Source organism: Pagrus pagrus, assembly GCF_965226575.1.
Source record: "Pagrus pagrus genome assembly, chromosome: 16".
NCBI lineage: Eukaryota > Metazoa > Chordata > Actinopteri > Spariformes > Sparidae > Pagrus > Pagrus pagrus.
Genome location: NC_140200.1, coordinates 3,408,221 through 3,424,469, shown reverse-complemented (window position 1 = coordinate 3,424,469; position 16,249 = coordinate 3,408,221). Strand labels below are relative to the sequence as shown.

General features: G+C 42.8%; 1 protein-coding gene across 2 annotated transcripts in view; it reads left to right on the top strand.

Moving 5' to 3' along the window:
• nrxn3b (neurexin 3b) overlaps positions 1 to 16,249 on the top strand; it is a 288,158-nt gene that overhangs the window by 259,394 nt on the left and 12,515 nt on the right. For both annotated transcript variants that reach the window (XM_084377072.1, XM_084377071.1), the window contains one exon: positions 14,816 to 14,894. In XM_084377072.1, coding sequence (XP_084233198.1) covers positions 14,816 to 14,894 — 79 coding nt within the window. The remainder of the gene's footprint in view (positions 1 to 14,815; positions 14,895 to 16,249) is intronic.

Sequence of the window (16,249 nt, the reverse complement as noted above, 5' to 3'; positions counted from 1 at the left end):
AATGGTGCTTTTCAATCAGTCACCTGTTGCTGTAACTTCCAGGAGAGAGTCAGAGAGTAAAGAGTGAAGCTGGTAAATGTGACTTAACATAATATTGAATAAAACTTTAACACGTAACCTTGTCAGTGAACATTTCGGCCTGAGTCATGTCAGATAGATTGGCAGCTCCTATTATTCCATGCTAATTGCATTCTTTTGGTTTTGATTGAGGGACCCCTGGCGGCAGAAATTACATACTCTGCGTTTTAAGTCCTGTTGATTATCAATCCAGATGATTTACTTACTCTGCTACTGTTAACCAAGAATGTTGAGAAGGTGCAGACAAGCGACAACAACAACAACACATACTTTACAGAATTGTGGTTGAACCGAAGAACGGCCTTTTATGCTTGCCGGTTTGGTGCGGAGAGTCATTTTGGGAACACTCATTTATGCAAGACTTTCTATCACGGGAGATCAACGTTTCTCCTTCTCAATTAACTCGCGCTGCTGGCCTGAGATGTTTGGGAACAATTAGGAAAGGAGGCTGCAATCTAGAGTACCGTGGGGGAAAGCAGCTGAGGGAGAGCCACTGAAAGTGATTTGCATGGTTGCCGTGTTAAAGAAATTGCTTGCGTCCATCATCTTCAACTGGCCTGGTGCTCAGGAGACGGGAAAATGAGAAGTAAATTGTTTGCCGTTTAATTGGTCTTCTTCTGCCGAGAAGCGGGGAATAATGCACTATCGATGCGCTTGGATAAACACTGCACGACGACAATAATATTAAGTCGACTCGAAATGGACTCAGAGTATTTCCAGGTTGTTTTGATTGACATCGCGGTGGTGGGTTTAGAAAACTGGGCAAATGTAAAAGGACGTGAACCAGAATCAACTAGCACCGATACGGGATGTGATTTCGCACACCAAGCTCCCACGATGCCCACTTTTTTTTTCTCCCAGTTTCCTCGACTCGCTTCTTTTGCTCTGTCTATCTAAAGTACATCAAGGATGTTGCTTAACGCCTGGGGATATATGATAATCACTGATTTATTCTCTCTTCAAGAGGTAGTGAGGAAGGCGCTGTGCAGCATGCTGTGTGTCTCCACATGGTAGTCTGCTAGATGATGTTTGATGAGTGTGTTCATCTGTGCGTTGATCCGCTCGTGTGCGCACAGGTGTGTGTGAGCACGAGCGCGTGGAGGCAGCTCTGCTCCACTTCTCCACCTGCTGTCAGTCGTCTTTTCTTTTCAGTTAGTTAGTCTCTGTGATCACCCTCCCTCACAACCAGACCTGCCAGTAATTGTGTAAAGGTCAAACTGGTTTGCGGGTACTCCTTGGGATGATCTCTTTATTTCCCTCCTTTTTAGTCAGTATCTTCCTTTCTACCTCCCATTGGCACCCTGGTTCCCATTGAATTCTGGGAAATGAACGCTGGAGGTCAGCTATTTCCTCAGTAGGTCCAATTGAGAGACAGCAGACTGATGGGGAACCCTGCTGGCGTGTGTGGCTCATTAAAAGAGTAGACGCACACACACACAGACACGCATGTATGCACACAGTTTGTACAAGGATATCTTAATCTTTGTCTCACACATGCATTCATGCACAACCGAATTAAGCTACTGTTACCTTCTTATATTTGAGCGCACACACACACACACACATCACCAAAAATGTGTCAGCCCTGTTGCTGCCACATGTTCTCACATTGTCAGAGAACAGAAGAACAATATCAGACGATTTTGAATGCGTAGTGCCAAATAGTTCCCCCCTACCATCAACATGACAAACTCATTCCAGCACTGTCATGGGTTGTCTGACTTCTCTGTCTCCAGTGTATGTGTGTGTGTGTGTTTGTGTGGCAGTTGTGACTTTCTTTATGAATTTTTCATCTCACTTGGTGTGCAAGAGAATATGTACAAGGAGCCATTTCCATTAGGCTTCACGGCGTGAACGTGTTTGTAGATGTTTGCAATTTCTTGTCTGTAGGTCATGTGTTTGTTTCTCGGTGTGTGTGTGTGTGTGTGTGTGTTCGGAGCAGTTTGTCTCTCAGTGTGTGAGAACCAGCAGCTAGCTCCAGGGGTTTTGAACCACAGGGGTTTTTGTAATGGATGTCCCCCATGCCTCACAACACAGCTTATATAGATCCTCCGGGAATGCTTGTGTGTGTAAACCTGCTGTCTTGTCAGCCTCCACTGTCACGACGGGGCACTCACACACCAAGGGGCAAAGCCAACAACGCACATCAGTTACACATACAGGCAAACGCACACACGGTGCAGCGGTTTGTTTCTGAGCTGGCCGGCAGGACATCAGCACATGCTCTGGGTGGTACACAGGCTCACCTCACGCTGCGTCGCCTCCAGAGATGGCTGACTGGTTATAACCTGATACACGCGTCCAAATAATAACTCACAACTGACACAACAAAGTGACATTACCAGCCTGAAACACTTTCAAGAAAGATCTTCATTGAAACAAACTAACCAAACAAACTGTCTTTGTTTTCACTACCTGTTTTACTTTGCTCATATGTGGCGGACCCTGCCACCTTTCTAGCTTCAAACAGTGTTCTGGGGACCTTATTTTCCTCTGACAACAGCTTTTTTATTCAGGTTTTGAAAAGATAAATATTTCTGAGTTGGAATTTCTTCTCCAAAACTACATATTGCACCTGAAATGTTTTTAATTTAATTTTCGCAGCCTATCTGTCTTTAAGTTTGTTCAAAACTTCCTGCGTGTTGTTATACCTTCATCTCAAATCCAGAATCTTCTTCTTCTCCTCTCAGTACAGATGTCACCTGTCCCCGAGCACATGCCAATAGACTTGCTTGGCTCATCAAAGTGGAACAGTCGGCACTAAATCCTGTGCCAAGCCATTTTAAAAAGTTGCGAGGTTCGCTGTGAGATCCCACACTCTTGGTGGTGTTTAATTAGCTTTTTTTTTTTTTTTTTTCAGCACAACAGTTCTGGGAACAAAACTATATTAAAACTTCTTCTGCCAGCATTTTTTCTTTAACACTTTGTAGGTTACTTTATAGCAGATTTAGGAAGTTACTGCGTTTCCTAAAAATAAAAATCAGTTATTGGTTTATGCATCGCTCTCTTTTGGCACATAAGACTATGCTAACTGTTCCTCTAGGTGTTTTTTCCCTCCCTTGTTCTTTCAGTTAATATTCCAACATTTTGGGAGGATAAATGTTCATTTAATCTCAGTGTTCAACACATTGTAAGCTTTCTGTATCTCTAGCCTAGCTCAAAGACTACAACAACAAGGGGAAATAACTAGCTTTGCTCCTTTAAAAAGGTCCAGTCCATACAGCTCACATACTGAATGCTGTTTGTGTGTGCTCAAAAAGTGAAGCAATATATAGTGAGACATTGTGGTTTAACTAGACCAGCAGCTGGGCACATTCACTGCTTGCAGCAACAAGACATCCTGTCCTCATTAAGTGGCTAGTTTTATACACTTTCGCAACTCTGAATAAAACCCAGCTGACTCTTGGATGTAATGGTCGTTGGCTTGCAAGCTAACAAGATACATGCATGTAAATAAGATGGTTTTTAAGATGCTGAATGATGTTATTTTTGTATTTATTTCTCCTTTGGGAAATGCTAGCTGCTGTGCCTCTTATCTTTGCATTGCACAGAGATGTTTCATGTATTAAACACAAGACAGACATGAAATTGACATTGATTATTTAATCTAACGTGCTATAAGACAGAAAATTGACCACAATTTTAAAGTATTAATGCAGCAGATCAAATGAAGCTCCCTGAGCCGTGTGTTGTGTATGATAATATCGAACTTCACTGTGTGTGTGTGTGTGTGTGTGTGTGTGCGCAGCTCACAGACCTGCTGCCTTATTCCACAGTGGCAGTAATGAATCTCTGTGCACAGTTATACTGTGAATACATTTACTGCCAGCCTCGCACTCTGAGTGAGTGAATCTATGTTAGCATGTGAGGGAGGAAGAGAGAGAGAGGAAGAGGCTATGTCCTCGCGTGAATGTTCACAGATCTTTATGTGCATTACTGTCTCTGTGTGCACAGAATGCACCATGTGTCTGCCAGAGTCAATAGGATTTAATTAAATATGTATCACACAGACGCAGCCTTTGATGTTGCACAGCAATAATGTGTTCTGTTTCATTGCTCAGCTGAGCTGTTAGCAAGGCCCAGTAATGTTTCTCCTCCTGTCCGCAGAGAGTTGCCGCAAACTACAATGAAACCTGTTGCGCTTAACTAGCAAGATGATAGTAAGGATCCGCGTGTCTTTGTGCGCGCAGTGGTTAGTCGTCCCTACATGTGTGTGTGAGCATGTTCGAGGCTCAATCGTACAGCACATTTTAAATCATTTCTCCATTGGTTAGTGATTACGTTTCAACTTTCATCTTCTAAAAAGAGACTAAATCGAATGCTTAATTTGGTTTGTGCTCATTAGGAACTGAACCCAAATGGGACCCCCGGCTAATTTGGGAGACGTAAAGCTGCCAGCATCAGCCATTACATAACGCCTACATTGATTTGGTATTACAGCCTTGAAGTCATAATAGCCTTTGACTGTGAGAAATACTGTAATATTGAAATGGATTGAAAAGGGAGATCAGAATGTAGCCCACCAGGAGGGAGAGAGCGCAGGGTCCAATTTCAGATGCTTGGTTCAGACTTCACACGTTCTCAATGGAAAACCAATAGCTTTCCCAGTTGAACATATTGTCTTACTTATTGATTGTATTGTTGCAATTAGCGAGGTCAATTCAGGTTTATTTATAAAGCCCTTTGTCACAAACCAACAAGCCTCCCTTGATTTAACTAATCAACATCTATTCACAAGGTGGATAAAGTATGATTATAACAGAATACCATTGGAACAACATAGTTTTAGATGGATTAGGTGATTCAACTCCTTGGTGTTCTGCGTTCAAAGCTTAGATTAAGTCATCATAGCAAACTGATCCGGACTTAAATTGTTCCAGAAATCCAGGCCAGAACTTCTCTGACCAGATTAATTCAAGCCTTGTTCAAATACGTATAATCATGACTTCACAACACAGATCCAGAGACTCGTCGACCACATCAGTTCTCAATGAAGACAGAGATGTTAGACGAGATCTGTGGGTTTCGCTGCCACAGAGCAACAAATATTAAACACAGAAACGTATATGAAGAATCAAATAATAAAAAGAAAATGGGACTGAATGGCCACCGTAAAGAAAAAGGTCATTTGGCAGCACTTTGAAGTCGACGATGAAGACAGAGTCGACACGAGAACAAATGTGTTGCAGTTACTTCCTCTTTTAAATTAGCCTGTTGTGAAGTCTTCTTGTTATCATATTATCTTGGATTCAAGCCCAGTGGGAGTCATTCCCTGGTTGCAGCCTCTCAAATGTGAATATCTACACCTTCACTTTATCTATAAAGAGAAGCTCTTTTGGTTTTGATCATTGGACAAAGAAAACAAGTACATTTAATTAAAAATGCCAATAACACATCATGTAATGTGCAGTTTTTGCATTTTTCTGGCATTTTAGTGACAAAATCATAATGAAATAATCAGCATCTGAAGGATACCATATCAAAGGATACTAAAACACAACGACTACAGTCATCTCAACTCATCTTCAACACTCCCGGTTTAAAAAAATGTTAGTGATGTAATGTTAGTGAAGCATAAAGGGACTAAAACTTGCACTTCATTGCACAACCCTGTGTTGTAAAATGACAATGACATAAACCTTTGAAGTGGAAATGGAAATCAGTAGTTGAGCAAAGAAGATGCAACATGAAATCTTCATGAAGTATTTTCGAGCTTCGTGACCAAATATTTTGAGAATAAATGTCATTTACTCAAGTAACGCTGGTTTAAAGGCCCAGTGTGTAGGATGTAAAGGCCCACTCCAGAGCCAGTGTTGGGTTTTTCCATTCTGGGCTACTGTTGCAACATGGCGGTGCAACATGGCGGACTCCGCCTTTTATATCTGTAGATATAAACTGCTAATTCCAAGGTAACGACAAGAAAACAATTCAATTATCCACTAATGATAATTATGATTATTATGTCCCATTTCTGCCAATAAAACCTCCATAATCCTGCACACTGGACATTTAACTGTTAACCTTGCTTCATGAAACAGCCCTCTGCTGGTCTCCAAGCTGGAGTACTGTTACCTTCATTTTGTTTAGAGCACCGGTCTGCCAGTGTCTTGTGATCCTCACTGAAATGGACCCTTTTCCATTCCTTTCCTGTCCTGACTCCCTCCTCCTCTCCCCCCCCCGTGCTCTCATCTTCTCCCTGCCTCTCCTTTGGTCACGGCTTTCAGCGCAGCTCACCACCACATCCACATGAATTCCTCACTTCCTCTTTGAAGGGAGAAACCACAAACGGTAACACAAACCATAACTCCGAGCTGTAATCTCTGCTCCAATTTTGCTTGAGGACGGCGTGGACTCGCATAGAGAGGAGACATTTCCTTCCATCTCTTGTCTGCTTACCTTACATGTACCTCTCTTACCTGCTTCTCATCACGCTACCGCCTCTCTACAACCCCCCCCCCGATCATTCAGCCTTTCTGTCTTTCTGGACATACATGTATGTGTGTGAGTCTGTTTGTCACAGGGCTTCCCTGATGACCTTGTACACTGCGGCAGGGGGGTGATTAAGGATCAGGGCCAAAGACCATTTCCTTTTCCATGGGAAGATGAATGACCCTGTTTGAAAGTGGCTGCCTATGGCCTCAGGGCAATTAGAGTTTGCTGTGAGCCAGCAACCCTCAGTGCTCTGTGTACAAAGGCAGGTCCTTGAGAAAAGAGAAATACTCGGCACATAACCCGTTCTGCTGAAACCAACACAGCACGGTGACGGTGAACAAATTAAATGCTTTTTTTCCCCCCTTTCCCAGCTGTTTGCACTCCTCCTGCTCCCCTCGCCCACCTCCCCTGCCCTCCTTCCATTTCTCTATAAACCTGGGAAAAAAAAAAATGTGCTGACTACAGGAGGCCGCTGAGAAAGGCCCACCGAGGGTGCTCATTCCAAATATCAATATTTGATCTAGGAAATCATTTAGCATGTGGCTTTGGCCCTACAAGTTGATTCTGGAGCTCATTTCGGTGTAATTTATCCAGTATATTGAAGCAGAGCTTTAACAGTGGGACTCCCAGCATTTTTGCACTGCCCGTGTTTGCTCCCATTCTTGTAACTAATGAAGATTAAACATCGTGATCAAATGTTTTATTAGAATCACCACCGAGTGTTATTTTCAACATGCTTCTGTGCTGTCATTTCCATCCCTCCACCCCTTTTGTTCCCCCCGCTAGTATTTTTCAGATAAAACATCTTATCTGTCACAGAGCGGGGAGCGTGAGCGAAAAGAGTTGTGGCAGCCTATTGATAGGGATATGGCCTAGTGCCATTGATTCCCCTTGTAATACAAGCCTCTCCCTTGTCAGCCTGTCAAAGCCCAGATCGGACATGATAACGTGCACATCAGACAGCCGTCAATAGAAAGGCGAAGCTTCCGCCCGTGGAGATGACTATCTTATTTTGGTTTGAGGGCCGGTGGAGCAGAGGAATGGGAATTAGCGAGATAGCGAGAAAGAGAAGATGGGAGTGTGAGTCAGTCCGACCTCTGATTTCTGTCGCTTTCTGGGCCCATTTCTCAACCTGAAAAATGGTCCCTATCCCCGTTTAACATGTGTGAAAAATATATATGTCCAAGGTGACCGAGGAGCACCTCAGGGGAGGAAGAAGTTGCTTTGAATTGTGCGTCTTTGATTTGCCCTTGACTCCGCTTCGTCCCTTTGATCTGAACATGCAACCACATTGGATATCCATGGCAACTGACTGCCAGGATGAGGCGCTGGAGGAAAATTGATTTGTTTTGGGTTTATTCCCATCAGTGCTCACACACAAAATAAAAAAAAACAGCTCTAGCCATTGGGCACTCTGGCATTGTAAATAAACCAAATTGGGTTTGATATCAGGGTTGTAATGTGGATCTACAGTGTTGTGTCTCTTCCCTTATTCTCAAAAGGGCTTCCTTCTCAGTGTTTCCTTCGTCCTCCGGGCACAAAAACATGTGAAGGTCATTTGTTATGATAGGGACGGTGGTGCGTTCAGAAGCAGCCTCCCGCCCTCTCGCTGATGATATGACTCAGTGTACTGTACTTAAGCATGAGTGCTTAGTTTCCGTAACGCAGCGCCATTCACGCTCATATTTCATGTCATGTTTGTAACCCGGGGGCCACGGCTGCGTTTTAGCCTTTACACTGCCTTTACTGACCCAGGGGAACACTATAGACAGTGGTCGAGTACATAATGTCTTTCTTTTCTCCCTGCCGAGCACAAGCCGTTGCTTTGATGTGCCCGATCGAATCACCGTCATGCTCAGCAGAATATTTAACTGCAGCCGCAGATGCAGCAGCTGCTCCTGTTACCATCCATGAATTTAAAGAGTTTTACTCCAAGTTGATTAGTATTACCCTTAGACAATGGCCGTCGGGCATATAGTGGGTCAGTGGATGATCAAATTTAAGTAGAATGGGAGAGAAAATTAGCTCGCTGTATGTCATGTTAGCAAAGTTGAAGTAAAGCATTGTTGATTCTTCTTGCTCTGATGTGATTTTCGTCTACCTGTGGCACACAGCTTGATAATGAATAATTTTGCAGTGCCTGGATTGCCTTTGGAAACACCTTTTCTCCTGTTTCAGAGAGCACCTAACTCTATTTTTGCCTACATTGTGTTAAATAGAGGAACCAGCCATCCTCTCTCTCTTATTTAGTGAATACTATCTTGTTTGAATTTTAAAGTAAAGTCTACTGAGGCTTGTTGTTCGGTTTTCTGAGCGTGAACATATGCTGCAAGTGGCAAATAGTGGTGATTTTAGCAGATCTAAAGTTCAGTCACGTTTATTATTAGGCACAGGTGTGAAGAGAATGGGTGTGAACACACGTTCGCTCCTGCAGGCGCATTATTAGATAGAATGCTTCAGTAGTTAGGAAACAAAAATAAATGAAAATAATTAGAAATAATGAAAAAGCATTACAATTCAAATGAATGATGTCTTTTTCTTCATGTTTGAATCGAGTGGACTGTGCTTTGCCAGAAAAAAAACCCCTGAAAAGTGTTGCTTTTGGGCTTTGGTGGACTTTTTTTGGCTGTGGAGGAAATCAATATCAGTTGCATTTATCTGCTTTATTAGCAGAGCTTTGCAGCCTGCAGTGCAGTGCCTGCTGCTGCTGCTGCTAATATGGCTAAAATGGAGCAATGTAAGATGTTTAAAGTTATTTTTGTGTCACTTATATCTTATGAAGAGACATTTCCTGCTCACCCGGCCAAAAGCTTATGAATATGTTCAAATTTCACGACTACTGCATTTTTTTCTAACGTGCACGGATGTAAACTGATTCAGCTGAAGTTAATATACAGCCTGAGCTAGTCAGATTATGTGTGTACCATCCAAAGGTAAACTCCTGTTAGCATGAAATAAACTATTTTAGTTTGATTCAAGCTACAGCAAAGAAATGGTGACGCAAAGAGTTATTTGTCGAACATACAGCAATCACAGCACGTTAACAGAGCAGCAGCAGCAGCTTCAGTCCTCTGTCAGCATCAGGCACAGTATTGAGTGGCCCCGTGTTTTAGTTATGCGTGTAAAACAGACGACGAAAATAAACTTCAAGCATGAAGACGCACTTCAGGTCGCATTTACGCACGTATAAGAGTAAAATATAAGCTGTGACACTGTGTGTAGACAGCTGGATTGACTCGTGTGTAGACAAGCTGTAACTCAAAACAGCTGAAGTCTCATGTGAGCTGCATTTTTTGCCAAGATGAAAGACAACGGTCTCTACAATTGGAAGCATATTTTGAAGGGATGTCTTCAGTGCGGACTTGAGAAATGATGACAGCAAAAAAACCAACAGCTCGATTTTCATGTGGGTACGTGAAAAGAAAAAGTGAGAAACAAACCGAGGATCCACAAACTGTATTTCATGTCTCGCACTAGTTGGCTGAGCTTTCATTCTACGCTACTCCGTCACTTTGCAAATTAAAACATATAATCTCTCCTGGACGGGTTGACAGTTGTTTTTCTTGCGGTGAAAAAGTTTTTTATCAAAAGAGGTGTTGTTTTCCCCAAGCTTTAGGTTTATTGTTAATCAATCTTGCAGCCTCTTTGTTCGCTCTGAGGTCAGGCCTGACTGGTGATGTAGCATGCACTCCATTCAGTTGCTGAGGTAATTGCAGCTTCGCCTGTTAATGGCCTCTGCATTGCTGCTGGCTGATTCACAGTAGTCAGTCCCAGAATTCCTGATTAAAGCTCGGTTGGGACGGAGACGGCCCAGCGTCTTTGCACACTCTCCCATTTTTGTTCAGTGCCGTCGGTGCTGAAACTTAAAGCTGCGTATTTTGAGACATGTCTCCCGAGGAGGCTGTCTATCGCCATCGATCGCCGGTGTGATCCTTTTAGTTGATGTGTTGAAGTGGTCAGAGGTAAATGCTGTTTTAATGAAGTCTGCCTATTGATTCGGCTGTGGTGTTTGTTTGCGAAGTGAGGAATTTGAGCATCACTTGAAGGCAGGGTAATCAGGATAATCAGGCATGATGCACATAGCCTGCGAGTTTTTTCTTTTTTTTTGTGCTGAAATCATCGTGTATGACACGCTTTCTTCACACACAGGAAGTCGAAGGCATACATATTAAAGCTTCCCACACACACACAACAAATCGGCCCGTAAATCCCAACCACCCAGACTCTCTTAAAAATGACGATGAGAGCGTTTGTTGAGAATAATTACACCAAAAAAAGAAATCACTTTGCTGCCAAAATATATCCCACTCTATGTTATGGAGATTTAGACAGAGAATTGGATTTCCCCAGCTGTGAAATCAGTTTTTGTAGTCCCGCTGGCCAACCGCATCATTCTGCTATACCCTCACTGTAGGCTCCCATCGCTGCACACACATGCAGCGTATGCCTTTTTCCGCTTGGCAAGCTCTCTTTGCATTTACAGCATCTAGCCTCGTGCTATATGTTATTATCGACGTCTCCGGACGACTGGGAGAAGACTGTAAGCTGTGCGCGTCACTTGATTTGTTCTGCATTAGTCCAAATGCGGAAAAATGGCGCCCCAAGCCCTTCATGAGAAGCACTTCAGTTTGACCCATTGACTGTCGGGTGACACATCACATGTTTATGAAAATGAATCGCATCTAGTGGATCTACAAATGTCAAACATCACACTTCAAAAGCCCTCTCCAATTTCTCGGAGTGGAATCAAAGTCGCTCAGATGAAAGGGTCTCTTACCGGTGAGTCAAAGATGATTTGCAATCAAATGGAAAGTGAATACATGGACTGTGAGTGCGTCCTTCTACCATTTAAATGCCACCTTAACAATAGACGAGGTGAGGCAGCCGGTCCTCTTTTTTTCATGTGGATCGGCTCAAAGATGAAGTACTTAATGATTTTTTTACTGCAGAGGTTCTGCAGTGCTGTGTAGGTCTGTGGCCTCTTTGTGCCAACAAGTCAAGAAAGTGCACACTATAAACCTTTTTGATAACTTTTTGGATTTGAGCTTTGCCTCAGGGCTAGAAGCCATGCCACAGTCTGGAAAAAAATGTCATCAGGTGAACGATTTTATCTCCGTGGCTTAATTAATGACTACTGTGTGCATGAGAGACGGTCAGGGACACGCCATCATATTCAAGCCTCAATAATATACATTTTTATATATTTAATATAAAGATGCATCCATTTTAGAATCGCTTTAAAGGAACATGCCTGAAACGCATCAGACACAAAGGTTTGGGAACCATTGCTCTATGAAATGTTCTCATTATATTGTAGTTTTCATATAAAACTCCTTTGCCTATTTGGAGCCTACTATCTGACAGTGCCCATGCACTATTAAAGAAAATGTTAAGTTGCGTGTCTCATTACATTCACTGCTGCTCACATGATGTAAATTGCTGCATTGATAACTGTGAGCCTTTGTGAATTTAAAGAGACTGATGCTGTGGTGATTGGTGATTATAGCGTTTTTCTCAGTGTTTCTCAGAGCCCTTATGCCCAGCACAGCGAGGGGAATATGCATAAAATGAATGAAGAGCTAATTTTTACAGACTGATCTGACATGAGAAGAATCTTTTCCAACAACTTCGTTATGTCTCATTAGAGCATTTCATGGTTTATTCAGCTGATTTTATTTTCTTTATGCATAAGGAATGAATGAAATTATACATTTATTACAGCGTGCTTAAAAAAGATGAGACAAGATGTCTTTTTAGTATCGCTCTCTGCACACTTACTGTAACCTTATGTTGCTGCAGCCTTTTATGTCAACCAGTGCATTTACTGTAAATGCACATAAAGGGTAACTCCACCATTTTTATACACTAAAGTATGTGAACAAGTCATGGGGAGTCCTACTGTGGAGAAGTAGTATAAAGTCTTTCGTGGCTTTAGAGGAAGCTGCATGTAATCTGATAAATTCCTTCCAGTGATGTCCCCTCAGTGGCTAAGTTGCATTGTGGGTAATGTAGACACCCGGTTTTGAAACGCAGTCCACTGGTCGAGCATTGCACTCCAATAACACTGTTGGACAGTTTAAAACAAACAATCGATACAGCAGAACCAGAGATGTCACCTTTTGTTTTCCTCTTTTCTTTCAAAACCTGCCATCTTCAGTACCCACAATGCAATTTATCCACTGAGTGACATCATCGGCGGGTATTTAATGTGTAGAACTGAGTAACTGTAAATCCATGTATATGTGCAGCAGGTAACGGTAGCTTATTAACATTAAAAAGACTATAACAGTGTTAGTAAAAGCACCATAAACACATGTATTGTTAGATTATACATTTATAAGCACCTATGACACATATTGTTAACATTTCATAGAAGATTAAGAACATTTACAAAAGCCTCACGTGTTTCTTATAACTGGATAATTAAGACATTGTTTTTGCTTTAGCTCCAGTAGCTGCAAATAGTATAGTTAACTGTCAATAAGTGTATAAAAATGTATGTATTAATCTTAATAAAACACTAAAAAACAATGACATAATAAAGTTAAACTCAATAAATGTGTTTGTAATAGTCATAAACTATGATGAGAAACTCATAAGTGTCTCATAAATGTCCTTCAATCTAACAATAAACATTATGATGCTGTTATTAACTCTTACATAATGTTGTTAATAAGCATCTTATAAAACTGACAAGGGCTTTATTACCTGTTAAGTGACGCCTATTACAAGGACATCAATATAAAGCCTCGCCAAAGTCTGAAAAGGGGGAAAACAGCAAAACCCAGAGGCTGTGGATGTGTTTGCTTTGTTTGCATGCGAGTCTCTGTTGTTCCAAACTATTTATTTAATAGAAATATTAGCTATAATAATAATAATAATAACAAAAGGGAATCTGTTTGTCTAAGTATTGTAGTTAGAGCATATAGATGGGTGCTGAGACTCGGTTTGGCTGCTGCATCCGAGGCAGTGAAAATATTTGCTGTATGCTGAGATGCTGTCGGCACCAGCTGCAGAGAAATGCAGCATGAATGGACAAGAGAAAGGCAGTGTTTTCACTTGATGCCGGGTTATGCTGCGATGGTCTCGGGCTGAAATTGCTGGAACAGACTTTGAAGTGGCTGGGGTTTTTCATCTCTCTCTGTGTCCCTGCCTCCCACATCTGTCGCCATCATAATAACAAGCAATAACCCTCTTTCAGCAATAACCAAGACTTTTACGCCCGTAATGTGGCTTCAATAAATAGTCATGTTTACCAAGGGGCCATATTTTACAGCAATTTAGTTTAGAGCCTCCCCTCTTTGCTTCATTTTACTTATTTATTTTTCTTTTCCTCATGCCAGAGTACAGTACATAATGTGGTGCATTATGAACACCAGCACAAACACGCATTAACAACAATGTACCGATACAGAAAAGATAGCACAGCCCACCATGAATTATCACGCTACACAGTAGGACTAGGCTTTGAAACATCTACGTTCTCACCTTTAGGTTTGGTACACATACGTGTTGAACATCAGCATGCGTGCGTATGCATGCGGTAGAAGTGGCCGGCTTTCTCTGGGCCCCGTTGAAAGCGGAAGCAGGATCACGGGGGCGCGTTTCATTAGTCTGTCAAACTCAATGATATTTAGAGCCCCACACCCTCGGCCAGGACTGGAAAACTCAATCAGCACTCTGATTTCATAACCCTGCTTGGTGACAGGGCTTATTTTATCGCCCCGCTGATTCATTCTAATAAACGCCGGCTGCCCAGCGCACCGCCGCTGAAATACAACCTCCCCCCCTCTGTCCTCCATGGGTCGACCCGCAAAAAGGGAAGGAGGGGCGGGGAGGGGGGATAAATCAGAATTGTGGGAACTGGAGGGTGCAGATAATCCATCGCTGGTCCGGGTGTAGCTAGCGAGCCTGCCGCCCTCGTCCCTCCCTCCCTCCCTCCTTTAGCACAAATCAGGAGCCGGGACAGTGTTGATCTGTGAGGGCTTGGTGGGGCCATTGATTGTGGACGACAGAGGAGGAGAAGGGCGATAAATAATCGGAGGCAGAGTGCGGAGGGTGAAGGAAAACAATTATCTGCGGAGGTGGAAAGCACATAAAGTGAAGAATGATAAACACTGTGAAATATGATTGACTCCAAGTGATATATGGAAGCCGAAGGACAGGCGGAGAGGTCTGTGCGTGCCGAGATATCCTTGAATGGAATGGCTGTGGGCAGTATAGTTGAGGACTCACTATACCGTCCCCGGCCCTAACCACATACCTCTGTACATGTGTGTGAATGTGTGTCTCTCTCTGTCCACAGACGACGGATGACATTGTATCGTCGGCGGAGTGCTCCAGCGACGACGAGGACCTGGAGGAGTGCGACTCCGGACATGCAGGTGGGATGGGTGTGTCGAGTTGTGCTTGCTCTCAACCTGGTCTATTTCTCCTTATCTTTCTTTGATTTGCCACCGAGGAGCCTCTCCTCTTAGCATCATGTCCCATGGGAGCTTCAAGTGTAACTTCATAAAAAAGTCCTCCGAAAAGTAGCCACTGTGAGAAATATACACTAGTGTAAGGGGGTTCTCAGTGTATATCCAAAGTTTAAAGAACTCTTTGGAGATGGATGAAAGCGGTAAGAATCTCTAACCTTAGCATGCTCTCTGCAGGAGGTTACAGTTTAACCTGTAAACAAGTAAACGCTTCCATCTTATAGTCAGCTGCTGTAGTTAAAGCTCACACCTTTCATCTCGAAACAACAAGTTACACTTAGCTATGGGGCAACTGGTCGCAGACATGGCGAAGCGTTGATACTAATTTTGTTCTCTCAGCATTCGGTCGAGAGCAAAACTTTACTCAACAAAGTACGAAATTAGTATCAAGCCCCATGTCGCCCGCACTGATGCTTCAAAATGTATCTGTCCTGTACATGGTTGATTTCCTCTTGCTGTGCGTGTGTGTGCGTCTCTCTTGACAGAGGATACATTTTGAGATTCTTTCGAGAACAAAGATGCTTTCAGCATAGATACTGTGATATGTAGCAGACTAACTGCAACAGAGCCTCTTCCTCCCTCTTCCTCCCTTCTTCTTCTTCTCTTGTTTGTACCTCTGTTTCCTTCGTCGGAGGCTTGCCTTACCTGAAACATTCTAATAGAGAACAGATATCCTCGAATTTCTGTGCGCATCGTCTCTCTTCCCTCCTCCCTTTACACACACACACACACACACACACACACACACACACACACACAAACACAGGCATATCACTTTGTGATTGGATCAAAGTGATAAGACACTCACTCAGTGGAGTTTGAAAATAAAAACAGAGCTGGAAACAAAAACCGCAGATTTAAAAGAAATGGTTATTTTGAGGCAACTTGGGTTTGGACGTCTTTTGAACAAGCAGCTGTCAATCAGGCTTGTGCCCGGGAGCAGTTGGCAGGTATCCCGACTATTCGGAGTAAACCAGGAGAGTGTGAGCTCTGCTGAAACTGGCTCAGTATGTAAAATGCGTCCCCCTCTTAGGCACTCTGGAAATCATTAACAGCTGAGGCTATTTGATTGCTTCACTGTCCTTCAAAACGCCATCACAGCGGGCTAATTGATGCTGCGTTAATCTGGCTAAATATGGCTCAGCTTAGCACCAAGCATATGTCCACTTTTCACAGTTAATAATAAGCCAATGAAACAATGCGTTGCCCTTTCACTTTGTTATCTCTGCTCAGAGAAACATAACTGATAATCAGGCGTTTAT